Source organism: Maylandia zebra, linkage group LG23, assembly GCF_041146795.1.
Source record: "Maylandia zebra isolate NMK-2024a linkage group LG23, Mzebra_GT3a, whole genome shotgun sequence".
NCBI classification, from domain to species: domain Eukaryota; kingdom Metazoa; phylum Chordata; class Actinopteri; order Cichliformes; family Cichlidae; genus Maylandia; species Maylandia zebra.
This window is the reverse complement of record NC_135188.1, coordinates 3,922,542-3,939,849: the sequence shown is the minus strand read 5'-3', so window position 1 is coordinate 3,939,849 and position 17,308 is coordinate 3,922,542. Positions and strand designations below refer to the sequence as shown.

Sequence of the window (17,308 nt, the reverse complement as noted above, 5' to 3'; positions counted from 1 at the left end):
AAAAAAAGAAGATAAATTCTCTGCGGTTCACTGTGTTCTTTTTAAAGTGATCCATCAAAGAGTGTCGGTTGACTGACTCTGGGCTTAACTGTGGACCCGATACATTAGCACACAAATATAGGATCCATTCCAGTAACTATACTATGGAGTGTGCGAGAAAAATGCATAGTAATATGTCAAATGCGTATTTAAAACACTAAGGGTCCTTATTTTACAGTATGTAAGCCAGCATGCTGTTCTGGCCATCCTGATCCATGACCCTCTGCAGCAGCTATACACATACATTAAGGAAGCTAGAGACACAATATTTGAACCAACTAATATGCCTGAAATACGTGCATACAACCATTTATACTTTGTGAGGATAAAAACACCGTGTAAACAACTTTCAGCTGCTTCCTTACTCACAAAAAGTTGTACTGCATTTTTGATCATCCGATGCCGTTCCTAACACAACCCCAGTGGGATTTGTGCCCTATTAGGTGGGATCTAAACATGGAGCTTTTGCTTGTTGGTTAGATGGTTAAACTTATGCTCACAAATGACAACCCACCTTTTTTTAATACATTTTATTAACAAAAGGTCAGTCAGTTAATCATAGAAGAAAAGGTCCAGGAAATTCCTGAGGGGAGATACAAAAGAATGACAATGATCTGGATCTCGCAAAAAAAACTGTTGAAGTTTACCTCATCTTTATGTGCATTTATGAGGCTAAGAACAAAGGAGGGCCTGATTAAACTTAAGTAGCCAAGAACAGAGAGGGGGAAAAGGGCAGAAAGCAGACAAAATAATTTTAAAGTATTACAGTGTCAAAACTGGGAATGAAACGCTGTGGAGCAAAAAAAAAAACCAGCAAGTCAGTAAAATGTACAGACAGGGAATAAGGACAATAAAGTGATGCACTTCCCTGAGCTGGGAAAAATTAAGCTCCTTCTTTAACATGTCTATGACTGACCTCTGACTTAAAAACTCTGAGGGACACACATATAAGACGATAACATTTAAGACCATCATAGACAGTATTACTCATTCACCCCAAAACAAGAGCAGCTTCCATTACTGTTTACATGTACACAACTTTGAATCATCCTGAAGTTTGTTCATTTACTCATTGGCGTGGCAAGAAAACTGTTCTTTTGCAACAAGAGCATAAATGCACATTATATACACGCTGACACAAACGCCTGTCAGTGTAGTTATTAAGGCACTGAAGTGGGGGAGGCTGGGGAGAACGGGCATGGCTATACTGAGCATTAATGCGGAGGAGTTTTTACCACACATGACTTCCTAAAATAATGAACAGCCCTTACAAACAGCACAAATAGCAGATTTAATAGCAAATGTGATCAAACTTCTCAGTCAGGACAATGTATCGATCTCCACTGCACTGATAAATACACTAAAGCCACATTAAAAGCATCCATTGTGTAGCTCCCGCTTGTTCCACCTAAACGGCTCTGACCGATCGGTGCAGCGACAGGTGATGTTTTGGGGTGCGCCGTGTTGTCTGGCTCTTTGCATGGAGTCGGTGCAGTGGATTGGCTTGTTCTGGCCCATCTTGTGGCCGAAAACAGAACCTGCAGGGAGGCGGGCTGTTTCAACAGCTTGCACTGTTTGTCATGTTCTGCAACTGTTCCTGAGGAAAGCACTTGAGGTTGCTGTTACTTGGAACTTGTTTATGTGGTTGATGTCTCGAGATAGCTTCCACTTGAATGCCAGGACCCAATGTTTCCCAGGTAAATCAGTGATGTGCGCTTCACCTGTCAGTGGTTTTAATGTTGGGGCTAATCGGTGTATCATGATTATGCTTTTTTTTTGATGCATGTGAGGCTTAAAATAGCTCAGAGAAACAATAAAGGCTTTGTGGCTGTTATAAATTCAGATACTGCAGACCTTGAACATGAGCATTTAACAGTCTTTACATTCTAAACAGTTGCAGAATTTTCATTTCCTGCATTTGTACCGAGATGAACTACTGGACGAACTGGACATCTTGTTTTGAATTTTTTGGTGCACCAGAAAATTAGTGACAGTTTGTTCTGGTGATTCCCACAACTGGTTGATTTGAATAACCTGTGACTTACTAGTCATGCAAGTTGTGGTTTAAAGGAAGAACTTCACAATTACAGGCTTTTCTTCACTGTGCATTAAATCCTTTTGTGATTTCCTGAGGTTGGCTCCTCTCCAGACAGGTTGTCAGTTTAATTTTTGACCTCGGTTGGTGATTATCCAGCTCGGGCACAGCACAGACTGTGGATCCTGGTTGGTTTGTTAGCTTAATAACTGCATGCTGAGGAGTTTATGACAGATGAGGGATATTTGGTTTATCCTGGTAGTCAACAAGCAGAAGTACAGGGATATATCAGATACTGCAGACTCCTTAGAAGGATTGTCCATGGAAAGAAAGTATTGCTGATATTCTTTCTTCCCGTTGAAAAATCATCCCATAATGAGTCCTAGATTCAGTTTTTATGTGATTTGTATGGGCACATAGGAATTTAGCACTGTAGAACGAGAGAGAAAGAAATACTACATTATTTCTACTTAGATCTATTGTAACCAAGTGTGTGAATCTAAATAATCTACACGCTAAAATGTGAACCTCCCCTTTGCAGTTAAAGACAAATTGAACACCTCAACAATGTAAAGAAATAGCAATGCTTTTTAAAATGATAATGTTAGCATGCACTCCTTGCTTTACGTCTGCATTATAATCCCTTAAATTATTCATGTATCTGGTTTGAAAAGTCCATAGTGTATACTGCTATCTTACAGTCCCACACAGGTCCAGGTAATTCACTGCTTCCTCCTCACACCCCGTTTGAGATGAAGCTCACTCTCTGCTGCTACAATAGGCAGCTCATTCTTCAGGTGAAACGAGACGAGGTGGGTTATGCTCTCAAATAACATGTCTTTGGTCCGGACCTTTTTTTTGAAGGGAAAAGCAAAACAAAAGGAGTACACCAGTGTAACTTCATAACAAAACAAATAAGCAGTGTGATTTATTGAAACTACTTCTTAAGAGACTCACCACTCCTTCAGGGTCCACTAGCAGTAAGTGTTTAGGGAGGCCACGGTGCAGGCCGCTTAGCACATACTGGCCAGGATTGGTAGTGCTCTCCCTTACCAGAAAATCTCCGTCCCGGCTCAGGAGTTTTTCTGCGTCTCGCCGGCTCATCCGGCTGTGGTACCAGGGCTCACGGCGAAGCTGCTCCTCATTTGGAGCAACGGGGGCTCTGCGTCGTGGAGGGCTGGGCCACTGATCCTCCAACACCCGACCACCTCCCACTCCTCCCTCAGCACCAGAGCCTCCAGATATAGTGGACCCAACACCACAGGCCTCATGGAGTTTCAGGGCATCCTCAAAGGGCCCTACAGAGACGACAAAGGCGCTTGAGATGTTTCACAAGGTTTTGTTGTTTCCTCATAGTGTAGTGGTCTGCCTAACTAGTAAAAGATCCGTGGATAATCGTAAAAGGACGGTGTCAAAAAGGGAATCTGGTGGGAATCAAACATTTGAGAGAAAGTCTGGCTGTCGTTCTGTTATATATATGTCCGAAGATGTCATAGGCAGGGACTTACTCATGTCAAAGAGATCCTTTTTGGGACTCTCTGGTGCCCTGGTGCCTCTGTGCCCATCAGGACCCTGAGTGAGTGAATCCAGGTTTTCCAGACTCTGGGTGTTAACATATTGATGCTCCTCATAGTCTCTGCTGCCTGGAGGCTGACCGTCAGCACACAAATAACCATCTGATGTCAGACCTAAGACAGAAAGGTGCGCACAAAATGCGTTTCATTCACTAGTTTCTGCCCCGTGCTACAGCACTGTTTGCTGCTAACGGAAACAACTGATTATATAAAAGAAAAAAAAATCACAAAATGTCACTTAAAATTTCCAACTACTAAAAGTCTAACTATTATTTTCTATATTTTTGAAAGGAAAAAGTTAATTGTCGTACCTATCTTGATCATCCTCCTAGCATCAGTCTAGTTAAAGATGATAAACAATATGAAGTATGAAGGGGGCCTTATTAAAAATGCCAAGATCCTATTTCTGTTAATTAAGAGGGCAAACGCTGAGCTCCCTCAGTCAATGAGAACTGTGATGATTAGCTTTGTAATACAATAAGGATGGAAAAAAAACAACTAACCTCCTTCAGAGACAATTTAACATAAATATATACACAAAACAAATCTGACAATCCTCATTGTTTAGTATGTGACTAGAAAACGTTGCAACTCATATATTTAAAAAAAAAAAATCCTTCATTTAAAAACCTGTTTGAAATCCCCCCAGTTAAGTACATCACCTCTATATAACAACTGTATTATAAAAACTAATCTAAAAGGTCACAATGTTTTAGCTGTTACAGCTGCTCCCTGCCACAGGATGTCTCACCTGAGCTGCAGGTTGTCTCCGTGTCCCAGTGAAGCTCATAACACAGCTGACCAGGCTGGTGAGATGCTTGATCTCTCCTGGCTGGTGAGCTCATCTGCTAACACATAATCACACCACAAGAACACAACCTAAATACATCTGGATCTGTATAACCAAGAACTCTCATCTCGTGTCCCTGCATAATGTAGTTTCGAAGCACTCTATTTGAAACATTAGCTGCAGCATGTCACCCTGTTGTGAACAAGTTGCAACAAAGGGGGCAATGGGTCCTTTCACCTGATAGGCTACAGAGAACCCAAGGCTCTTCGTGTAATCGTATTTGTCTTAGGCAATTATGCTGCAGGCACAGTTATGGAGTATATTTTCATGATCCTATGCTTTAATTCCATGTAACAATATGAGGCAGGAGCATGAAAACACATCAGTCACCAGTTCACGAGGGAGATGTCAGAGAGTTCTGTTCGAAACATTAATCCAATACTTCATGATAATGACCAGATGTTTTAGTTTAGTCTGTAGTGCAAGCATGCAGGTTTTACAGTTTTACACAAAAATGCACCGGAGGTCTTCTCGATGAAATTTGGAGAAGCAGAAATACACCGTACAAATAGAAAAATATAAATACACAATATGCAATTACCTCAAAACTGGATTCAGCTACAGTAGAGCTACAACATGCAGAGCCTGATTTAACAGTATTTCTATAGCCATGTCAGGACACTCACCTGAGCTGCTGTCTTGCTCTGTGGTTGAGTGTGCATGTGACCAATGAGGGTTCCACTGGGCCTGAGTCTGGAGTCTACCACACCTCCAACAGGAGGCTCCTTCCCTGGAATACGGTTATAGTAATCCGGCTCAGAGAAGTCCTCATCATCCCTCCAAATTGGTTCTTCTGTCCTGGCAGACCTAAGGAGAAATATACTGTGAGTGTAAGTCTGACAACAGAACTACATGTCCAAAAAAAGACAGCAAAAAACTGTATTTTAACCACGACTTCCAAATATGATTATGTATTCATTTCTATAATGATGTTAACGCTACAGCATTAATTTGAGGAGGAAATCAGCGTTGTTAAATTGATTTGTTCCGATCAAGTAACATCTCCACATCCGAAATTGAGAAGATGTTTATTTGAAACCAGGAAGAAACAAACTGCTTGTCTGGACTTATTCTGGTGACTGCAGTGGCATCGCTGCGGTAGCATCTCATGTGTGAGAAAATCTATGTATTTACAACACTGTAAGACTGATTTTGAAGAAATACAAGAACAAAGTATCACATCTCCTTGTAATAAATAAGAAAGAAATCTGAGAACTCTAAACTAGATCAGGTTGGTGGTGGATAAGCTCTTTCTGCTGGATGCTTAGAATAGAATAAACCTTTATTATCCCACGGATGAGAAATTTCGGTGTTACAGAGCTCTTACAGCAAGTGAAAGTAAAATATAAAAGGAAGACACAAGCAACCGAGGTTCGTATATACAGGTATATACAGGTAACAATGTACAGAATATGTATAGAAAAATATAAAAATTGTACAGAGATATGTATAAAATGTGCAGTAAACAAACAAGCTGGTGAGTAAGATGACCAAAAGAGTGTTAAGCTGCATTATAGAGTCTGACAGCTGCTGGTAAGAATGCTTGGGATGTATACAGTCCTGGGAGTCTTAAACTGAAGTGTTTTTTTGGTGCTTTTGTTACATGAAGTCAACATACTAGATTTTTCTATTTGACACGTTGGGATAATTTATGAGTCACTATCCCACCGCTTCACCGATGTCACTGATTTTAAGGAGAGTAACAACAACTCTTAACATCTTTTTTATCCAGTTAAGTACGTGAGAAGTGGCAGGACTTTCTGTTACCTCTCCACAGATGTCATGGTTTTTGGTGGACTGTGCAGATACTGTTTGAACTGCAGCTCGAAGGCTTGGCCGAGGGTACTGATGACACTTTGGGCTAAACCATCTGAGCACTCCAGGATATGACATGCTGAAAGAAAAAGAGAGAGAGAGAGTGAGGAGTTAAAAAGTTGCCACGAGCTATTCAAACTCCCGGTACAGCAATGAGCCAATAGTTTATTGGCTTCTACATATGTGGATTTTTAAAATATTAATATTTTTTAAGACATCAGCAAACACAATGTTTATTAGCTATTTAATTTCCAACAAAGTATATTTTGTGGTGCAATAGGCTGATATTTTATAACAATACTGGTTTACGACACCGGCATATTACCACATTTTATATACTTTAGTTTTTTTTAAATAATTGTGATGTTTAAAAATGAAATACTAATGTTTACAATGCAAATGATAAAATCAAATCATCAATATTGTTAATAAAATATTGTTTTTAAATGATTTTGTACTGTTATTGTTACAGTCTCACCCACCCTAAACCCATAATAATTGTAATTAAGCCACAGACAGACCACATAATACAGTTAGAGGTGGAATCAAAGCATTTTTAAGAAAAAATGTCTATAGATATCGCAATAGTAATGTTATAATCCACAGTAAAAAAGACAACAGACATTATTTTCTAATGCAACTTATTTTGCCTTACAAAATAAACGTGTTTGTCTAGTGGCAAAATGTATGGAAGGAGAAAGGGAACCTTTTTAGAACATACCTCTCTGATTCACTGGGTCTTTGGACACATATGCAACATAATCAGGTGTGTCCTGCAACATATCAGTTTGGGGGAAAATCAGCTCGATAAATCAAAACCATCAGTAATTTTCGAAGCTCGAGACTGTTAACGATTAATTCAAGTCATACATGTTTGCATAGGCAAAATGTTCATTCCAACAATTTAATGGAGAGTAAATGTTAAATGCTGCACTCACTGTGTCTCCCCCAGAGGCAAATGAGATGGACTGCAAGGGATGATGAGCTATCACCTGAAAGAGAAAGGAAGCCATTCGTTATTTTGTCAATGAATGTACAGTACTGTGTAAAAGTTTTGACCCACCCCTCATTTCTTCATATTTTGCTTCCAAGGAGCTAAAATTTCTTTGAATTCTTATAAAGTGGTCTTGAGCAACAGCCCTCCAGGTTTTCTGAAAATCTTTCAAAGTTTTTCTTTGGACATTGGCTGCTTTTTAACTGTTTTCATGTTTTTGTTTGTTTGTTTAGCCACCTAACTCTGGCCTATTACTCATTCAAGCATAAAAAAGGCACCTAAATCCAGCGATGAACCTGTTGTATCTACACATAATGGACAACTGGGCAAAGTCCCAATTAAAGGTTAAAGGTTTGACTCTGTACCTCACAAAAGTGGTATTTATTTATAATATTCACATAGGAGTGTAAAATTGTTCACTACAAACTTCCAACAAAGAATTTTTTTTTATCTCATCAGTGATTTCGCACATATTTTACCCAGTGATTAACAGTTAAGAGAAAATATGCTAACGTCAATGTAAAGCTAAGCTATAGGAATAAAGAAAAATGCAAAAATAATAGCTGGCACATTATAAAGGTCTTAATCACATTGTGGTCATGCAAGTACATTCGCCACCTTAATTAAGTATCAGCTAACCTGTCGTGTGGTAGGAATGAGCAGATTAATACCATCGATGGAAATATTGACTGCGATGCTCATGCCTGCAAATCGTAGGTTACTCTTCCCCATGACTGACTGCAGAGCTTTGTTTGGAACCTACAAAATAAAGGATACGATGAAAATTACAGTTATATAGCTTCAGTTGTAGATACAGATAAAAATGTCATACTGTATATTAGTTACCAGAAAAACAGCCGCATGGAGCAGCAGCAGTCCTTTCTACCCTTTGTTGTTATTTTAATACATCTTGTGTGTATATAAAATTACTATTGACTGCTTGTCAAAAGTACTGCATGTATGTTAGAATTATAAATTACTGTTAACCTTCTTCCTCCAAGCCCCCTTTCCACCTGGCACAGCTTCGCACAGTCTGTTGATGGCTTCCCTAAAGAGAAACATGAAGAAAGATTTCAGATCAGACTAAAGACGAATATACTGGTCACTGATTATCAGCCATTTGTAATAATAATAATATTATATAACGTATAAATCATATGGACTTGTGTTGTCTGTGCAAAAATAGAGAAAACTGAGTCACAACACAAAACGCCACCCCACAGCAATGGAAAACGTTAGGTTAAACATGAACAGACGTTTTCCCTTCCTCCAAACAAGCCCATAGGTCGTAGGCAAATCGTAGTTCAAAGGTCACGAAAATAGATAAGAAAGTCACAACATTCTTATCCATTAATGTTGGAAATGTTAACCCGAGAAAGAAAACAATAACAGCATTCATCTGTTGATGAATAATTTGGGAATTTAAATTCCCAAAGTATGGGAGAATAAACAGCATCAGATGAAGAAAATAAAAAGTAAATAGTGTATAAGACCTCTTTAGGGCATTAGCATTAGCATTTATTTTCTGCAGTGCAATTCTCCCTGCACATTTGTTACAAGTTGGCGATAAAACTGATATAACTCCTGGGAATGACTGCCTATTAGGCATTTAAAGGGTCTGTCCCTGTGTGAGCATGATGGCACGGCTGAGCCATAAAGTGGATTTGAGGCGGGAGCTCACACGCTCTCTGCCAGGGGACAGTGGGAACAATCAAGAACCTAGCTGCCCCTATCAAGTGGCTCGTAAATATTTAAAAAGCAGCGTCCCGGGCCCCATCTCGAGTAAAAGTCTTCTCAGGGATTTTTGAAAAACACCACAATGTTCGAATGACTCATGCTGATGAGAGAGCAGAGGGAGAAGGAGGAGGAGACAGAGGAGGGGGGGAGAGATGAGCTGTTGTTTTCGACTACAATAAAATGCTGCACCTCGTTTCACTCATTTTGCAGTTAAACGGCAAAAAACACAGAGAGGACTGTTAAGAGAAAGCACCTTCTTTAAATCCTGGAGCTGAATTACATTTTTGAAATACTGGAAGCTACTGACTGTTTCGTTGTGGTCTTCCAGGACTAAATCAAGTTGTGTATAAGTCAGGAAGCTGAAGAATGGCCTGTTCTGAATGGATATGTAAGCCCTTACTGTGCTGCCTTTAAATGATATCCAGCAATTCACATACACACATATCACGACTTTGGCAAACAAAGTAAGGAAAGACCCAGGAACAAAAGCCTTGTGTTGTTAGCATCATGGAGGACTTGAACCTATTTTGAATTTTTAAAAAATGCCTTATGTGAGCTACTAGGTGAAAAGGGCCCCTCTGACCTTGACCGAGGGGTAAACACACTTAAATGGGACTTTAAAATCAACCACGACAGGAATGCAAACAAAAAACATTCATCATTGCTGGAAATAATCATGACTCAGTCAGTCACATAAAAACAAGACCAGACATAGCCATCTTACTCTCTATGGCTACTCCCAGTGCAAACATTTTGTTTTGCTGCTTTGTTTTGGACATCTTCCTCCTCCTCCTCCCCCCTCAAGAAGTTACAGCCGCAGACATTATCCAGCAGGGTGCGTTCATGGGGACCACTGCAGCTTTCTACAGTCATTAACGAACATCATCAATAATAGATCTCCCTCTCCATCACTCCATCTCTGCTACCTCCTCCCCCCTGCACTTAAGCCTCGGATGCACGGTGGGCTCAGATTACTGCCGATCGATTGTGCAGGAGAGAGGAGAGGGTGAGAGACAGAGAGCGAGGCAGACAGGGAGGGAGTGGGGAAAAGGACTTCTCCCATGAGGTTGAGGACTGCAAAAAACCCTGTTTTTATAACAATAACATGACGTGTAGGGCATAAAAACACCAAGACACAGACATAGTAAGGCCCTGAGGCATAGTTTAATGTGTAACCTTCTGGCCTTTGATGCCAGTGAACACAAATACAGCAGCTCTGTTTATCTCTTAACAGTCCCACACTATAACTGCTGTCTTCATGCATGTAGTTCTTGCAAGTGCATGAGTTATTGGACAGCTCCACTGCAACGTAAACTTGAAATTCAAAGTTGTGGCTCTTGATCAAAAAAGACTAATGTGACAAGTGTAAATCTATTGGCCATGCTAAAGCAAAAGTATTTATATATAGTATATATATATATATTTTAAAAAAACTCTTCACACTTCAATTAATACTACACATCTACACTGTCAGATATGACGGTTACCAGCTTACCTTGTCACTTGAGTGCGTGTGGTGAAGTCCAGGGATCGCATTGATTTCAGCACCTCAATGCATCCCATGTACTGTAAAGAAAAAACCAAAGGGAGAAAAATCATTAAAATCTAAGTTAAATACCTTATTTTTAATTTAAAAATAAACTCATGATATGTTCAAATATGTTTTATGATCTGAAAAGATAATTGAATGAAACTATTCAAAAATACAGAACTATAAACATGCGCTGCATTTAAATTAAGTTTGTATTTTTAACTACACCACAACACTTCCAGAAAGAGATGTTACGTTCACAATAGACTATACTCTGTTGGTACATGTGATTACTTTCAACAGTAATCTAAATCAAATCCCCATATAGCCCATTAATGTAGTGTCCTCCAGTGGGAAGGTCCCAGCTGAGCAGCTTCCTAATGCCTGTCAGGTTGGGGTGCTAATGGCACTGTGACTAGATTAGCAGCACTCAGAGCTCCAAATCATGGATAAACTGCAGCTTCTCAGCCCTCTGGGGGATGTGAGTGTGTTTGCGTAAACAATCAGCATGTGAGTACGCCCTCTACATCTTATTTGCATATCTGTGTGGTTATCATGAAAAGATGAAGTGGTGAACGAATTGCTTGGCATTTGTTTGCCTGCCATAATCAGTCTCTAAAAACCAACTCGGAGATAATAACTCATTTAAAAAAGCTTCTACCATCTACCACATTCCTGCTGCATAGGTAAATAAACCCATGAATACGTAAAAACAACAGATGCAACATTGAATATTAATAATTAACATTTTTTCCTGTGTTTTTTGCTACACTGATTGAATCGCAGCCTCCTTAAAAACATGTGACACTCATCTTAAATGCAGCACATTGCATTGGGGATGTAAAGCACAGCTCTTTGTGAAACTTATTTGGAGAGACGGAGAGAGAAACAGAGTGGGACCTCTGAGCCAGAGAACATAACGAGCTCACTAACAAGATTTGGACATGAGGGACGTCTTCCATCAGAGAAATTGTCCCTCTCTTTTTTCTTTCCCTCTCTCTGCCAATGCTTCCATTGTCACAAACTCAATCTACTGATGCAACATCCCTACTTCTATCACCCTATCTGCACTCTTGTCCTTTTGGCCAAGTCTCTTGCACACTATTGCTATGACTACAGGGACGTAGACTTTCCAAGACACATTCCTTAGAAATTTAATAACATTAGCATGTCCTCTTTAGCCGTGTTTTGCTGTCTTTGACATAAATAATTGCCAAATTATATCGTTTGTCACTGTAAAAGATTTCCAAAAGAAGTTTATTAGCCAATGTGATCAGATTTTACAACAAAACAGCCATGTAGTAAAGGATGATCAGATAAAAGTATGTGATTAGTTACTCTCTATTCCTGGTTAACTGCACACTACGCAGAGCATATTCAAAAATATATGACAGTAAAATTACAACAACTCAAGTCTACAGACCCTTCTAGAAACTGCATCAATTAGCAACAGGCAATCACATTGCAAATATTTATGCTTCGCTTTGATAGTGAAATAAGTGAAAAACACAAAATAGAAACAGTTTGTCTCTCTCTCTGCAAATGATTTAGCAGAAGCGGTGTTTTGATGGTCGGTGCAAAATCCTGACTAGCAGAGGCGGCAGATGCAGGCCAGACACAGATCTCGACGTGGCTATGCAGCGAGAGAGAGGGAGAGAGAGCGAGTAAGAGCATTGCTAAAAATCTGATTTGTGTCTTTCCCAGCAGAGGAGTGGATATGTATGAATATGTGAGTGAGAGAATGAGAGTCGCTCAGCATAGTGGCCGTGCTGCTTAAAAATGGCAAGGTGCAGCAGAAATCAACCATCACTCTGACACTAATACATGCAGAGACTACGCCTCCCTGCATAGATTTCCCATTGAAATGCATGCTGCACATACATGTCTCCTGAAGTACTACGTTAAGAGGCGTGAAACACGTTCAAACACTGGCTCTTTCAGGTCATCTGCAATAGTCAGAGGGCATTTTCTGATGACAACAACAAGCTGTTAAAAGCCTGGTCCCATCATTAATATGATTATGAGTCAGATATGAAAAGAGCACTTGTTATCCATTTCAGAAAGCCCTTCCTGGCTGTGAGAGCTCATATGTAATCGACATTTGGACTGCTCCCATACAGATCCAACCATCCTCTTCCACATCATATGATGCAAATGACTGTGATTAAATGTAATTGAATATGGGAATGAATGGTGCCTGTATAATGTTATTAGAAAGCGTGCTTGGGCCCCAGTCTGGGCTAATCAAGAGTCATGTCATTAGTTTGAGGAGGAGGAGAGCACAGGGGCAGAGGTGAACAGTTATGGGGGATTGCTGAGGGGACATCGAGCATTCTGCTCAGGCTGGTAGCCCTTTGTAAACACAGCGAGCTCGGATTGAGAACAAGATTTCTTTGAAACTCAGATTTATCTATATCATTTGAAATGATCACATTCATTTCTATATGTATCAGTTTATTTTGATACAAATTTACAGAATAATAAAAAAGCTTTATTGAGCATATTTTCATGATAATGAAATAAACATTTGGTATCGACTATGCTGAGATGCTGTAAATAACATTTTATGGGTAAAATCATAATAATTCATTGCACACAAGAACGTAAACAATCCCGAAACAAAACAAAGAGCAACCACTCCCACAAGCTTGCAGTGGGAGCTTACAATCAGACCTAAGTTACAAGCTCTATAAATACAGATTCTCATTGTTTAAGTACAGTATGATAAATTCTACCTTTGGTAAACAGTGCAGCTGAACCACAATCCTTTCTACAGTCTGTACACATAATTTCATGGTTTATCTCTCTCCACCCTGACGCCTGCATGCTGTCTCCCAATGAGCAACGCTCAGCCATCTATCTGGATTAAATTATGTGTTCCCCAGTCTTCCCACATGAGCTGCATAACAAACTGCCTGATAGTGAGGTGTCCTTTTGTCTTCTGTGCAGTCAGACAGAGAATATTTAAGTGGGGTCATATATTTAATATTCTGCAATTATCTTGTTCTCTTTACTCATTGATGAGCACCTGAAAAAAGTTACTGCATATTTCCTTTGGTTGTTTTTTATTTCTTTGAAGAAAATAAAAAAGTGCCAGCTAGCTTACCCTGACAATGTAGGACGCTCCTTGTCCTACTATCTTCTTGTCAGGGTGCAGCCAGCCTTGAGAGGGTTTGTGGATGAAGCTGCCCTTCTGGTTGAAGTCCTCTCCCCCAAGCCACATGCCTTCGACCCTTGTGCTGCGCGTCATTCCCGATCTGAAGTTGCTGGAGCCACCGGGGCTCGCCATGACCTCTGCGGCTCCAAATACGTGCCCCCCTGGACTGGCAGAATTTGCCGCTGCTACTGCTCGCTGCCCCCGAATGGCCTGTAGGGAACAAGGAGTGACACACACCGGGTCACAGGAGTTAAGCACTGCTGCAAGGCTCGCCACTGGGCCACTGGCTGAGGCTCCACCACCAGGCCTGTGTGATGATGAAGAAGACGTGACAGAGGCCTGGGAAGTAGCTGCCGCTGTCTTGCCCGAGTCCTTGCTAGAATTGGAGCTGGAACTGGAGTTGGATGGACTCCGGCTAAGCAGGGAGTTGGAGAATTTCCACTGAGGCATCTTAGGAATGAGCATGCAGAAGGTTGTCGTGGCATCTTGTTCCCCATCCAGGCAAGGAGAGTCGGCCAAGGCCATAGCCCCAGCAGAAGAGGAGGACCTGGCACTGGGATCCAGGGGAGGCAAAGGAGGCAGAGGAAGGCTTGGCGTGGAGGAGGGAACCACTGGTGTGGCCACAACTTTGCCGCTCATGGCTAAGCTCTGCATTAGGTCGTCGGAGGAGGTCACAGACTCATTGCGAAAGCGGTCATACTTTGGCTTAAGGAGCATGCCCGGAGTAGCCGCCTGAAGCAGGACCTGTGAGTGGGGATAACTGCCACAGGATGGAAGAAAAAGGGGAAAGGGGGGAAGGGGAGGGGGAAAGGTGCAAAGAAGGAGGAGGAGAAAACTAGCAGGAAAATCTTGTTGGTCTTATATCCTTGTCAAAGTCAACTGAATGCTGTCTGGTCCTCTCCCGTTCACACACACACACTGTCCCGCTCTCATGCTGCTCTCCTCACTGAGCTGCCCCGCTCCCTCTCCCTGCCTTAGGCAAGCTGTGCTCCCAGTCTTGTTCTCTCTCTTCTCTCTCTCTTTGGATGATGTCATTGGTCTATTAGCCCTGCCCAGCTGCTCTCAGACTGTATTAGCCAAAACACATCTGCCTGAACCACCCGGCTCCCAGACACACGTACACATTGACACTACAGAGCACCTGTGTTTCTACATAAAGTACATTCAGCAAGGCAGTAATTGGAGCCAGTAATCATTACATTTTGGAATCTACTCCTCAAATGAACTCTATGCCAGCATTTGACCTCCGACAATAAAAAAAACAGTGATATTAAGATTATAAAAAAGGCTGCATTGCTTTTAAGATGGTAAAAATATGACTGAAATAAAACGATATATCCATCCACTTAACCACTTAACCAGCTGGGATCCCAGCTAACACTGGGCGAGAGGCTGGAAACATCCGAAGCATCTTGCCCATCCATTGTCAGTTCATTATCATTTGGAATTTTTCTTATCTATGGATTTTCTGTGTATTTTTTATCTATGCCTTCTGTATTTCAACTGTCTCTGCATTTTGATAACTAACACAAAATAATGTCCTTAATTTAAATTCACATGTTCAAAAAGTAACCAACACTACTGTAAATCGCATAAAAACAAATAACACAAATGTACAGCAACAGAAGAACAAAGCTCTAGAACTAGCTAAATTGAGATATAAAGTTAAAATATTTAGGGTATTGAGTTTGGATGTTGATGAATATCAGAAAATTTCCTGTCCATTTAGTTAAAGTGAATTTTGTATGATTTGATGTATGCTTATAATTGATCCTGGTTATAGGCAAAGACTTCACAAAGAAAACAATGCAGCCACTCTCCTAAGGGACTACATCTCTAAAAACATCCACCCTATTCCATCTGCCTGAATTCCCTTCCCATCTCCCTCCCAACCGTCTCCCAAGAGAACAATCAGCCATCTCAGCAAGATCCTTTTAGCTGCTCTCTCTTTTTCCCTTTCCCCCGTTCAACCTCTTTCCTGCTTCTCTCTCACAACTGCATTCCTCCGTCTTACACAAAGGCAACAGAAGGTACGCATCAGGAGTCAGGATTCTCTGTGAGAAACATAAAGCGAGTTAAACGATGATTTTCAGTCGAATCACGTAAACAGGTACAGTAGTAAAAAGGATACTGACACAGAAGACAGAAGGAAAACCTATTCCCCAAAACAAGTTTCTAGAAATATATTGTGTCTAACCCAACACTCTGTCATGCCAAAAAGCTGAAGAAAGGTCTGTAATTCACGGGATTTCTACAGCGCTTCAGAGAATCTGGAGAACCTGGAGACCATGGCATTTATCCAACACCAACAACTACAGTAAACAAACTACAGCCCAATTCATTCAGAACAATAGTAACAAGATAATAGATTATACAGGCATGCGACTGACACATTTGCAATCTTAAAGTTAGAAAGAAGCATGGATCTTACCTGTGTCAGGCTCTGAGAAAGCTGCTACATGACCACTGCAGTGGTTGTTTGCTAGAGTATAAAAAGTTACTGATAAACCAGATGTAATCGATGCATGTTGACAGATGCAGTAGCCTTTCTCGGTATTTTCTGTTCCCCATTTTCCCTGGCAAAACACTTGAGTGTCATGTATAAAATTAAAGTGTTCATGTTATTTCCTCAAACTCTTACTTCCACTTTCATTCTACAAATGATACCAATTCCAATTTAATTCACACATTTTTTTTCTCTGTATTTCAAGAGTCAACGGATTTACCTCATGAATTTACATATACAAGTGGAACAAATCCTGCTCTGAATAACACACCACTCATTAGCAGCCACTGACACAACCTAATACAACAAAACGTCATAAGGTACCTCCAGCACAGAAAATTTAAGCTGTTATTTGGTTAAAATGTAGAATGAGTTCGCAGTAAGTTAGTAGACTGAGAATATAAGGCTATTTATACAAAACATATATATACAATTTGGCTATGAAAGTTGGGTGTAAACGACCTGCATCTTGACTGTACTGTTTAATCACTTACTGATAATGCTGATGGATGCTTTTCTAAATATTTTTGCCATATTCACTTTCAGTGTTCTATGACAAAAGTGCTTTTTAAAAATAATAAAATGTATGTAGTCATGCTAAGTGTTCTGCGGGGCTCCGTAATATTCCCATGCTGTTGTGAATACACCACAGGTCGAACAGAAAGTATAGAAGTGAATCATACATACGATTTCACCCCCAGTGGATACATCGCCAACCCTGTGTACTTTTCTCCTGAAAGTTTACCCTCCGTTGTCGGCTCGTCTACGTCAAAAGTCCTCTCTTGCAGAAGATCAACTACGTAGCAGAGATAATTGAGAGCCGAAGATCTTTTACTGTGTCAACTTCTCAACATATCTGACAAAACGACCACAAACTTTTCAAAATACAACACAAACCTTGGGTTTAAAAAATCAAAAACGTATTTTTTTTTAAATCTTATATATAGCCATTCCTAATATACCGTTAAATGTACAAATTCTATCGCGATAGCGCTTCGCCTCAAGGCTTGTGTTTTCCTTGCGGAGGGAGTCATCTTTCTTTGAATAGACGATCCTGTTAAGTCCGCGTG

General features: G+C 40.4%; 1 protein-coding gene across 5 annotated transcripts; it reads right to left on the bottom strand.

The window, feature by feature from the left end:
* Positions 1 to 1,103: 1,103 nt before the first annotated feature.
* Positions 1,104 to 17,092, bottom strand: shc2 (SHC (Src homology 2 domain containing) transforming protein 2). Of its 5 annotated transcripts, none has more exons than XM_012920164.4 (15): positions 16,926 to 17,091; positions 16,164 to 16,214; positions 13,682 to 14,492; positions 10,540 to 10,610; positions 8,295 to 8,355; positions 7,947 to 8,066; positions 7,252 to 7,305; positions 7,035 to 7,086; positions 6,266 to 6,392; positions 5,125 to 5,305; positions 4,400 to 4,496; positions 3,583 to 3,762; positions 3,032 to 3,372; positions 2,774 to 2,925; positions 1,104 to 2,504 (listed from the first exon to the last, which is right to left on the bottom strand). In XM_012920164.4, exons 3-14 carry the CDS (start codon positions 14,447 to 14,449, stop codon positions 2,797 to 2,799), a joined length of 2,181 nt encoding a protein of 726 aa, XP_012775618.1. In that variant the 5' UTR covers positions 14,450 to 14,492; positions 16,164 to 16,214; positions 16,926 to 17,091; the 3' UTR covers positions 1,104 to 2,504; positions 2,774 to 2,796. The 5 variants fall into 5 exon arrangements, with proteins under 5 accessions (XP_012775618.1, XP_004555060.1, XP_076735971.1 ...); XM_004555003.5 differs by having other exon boundaries at positions 13,682 to 13,942; positions 16,926 to 17,086; XM_076879856.1 differs by having other exon boundaries at positions 16,164 to 17,092.
* Between the last annotated feature and the right edge of the window lie 216 nt (positions 17,093 to 17,308).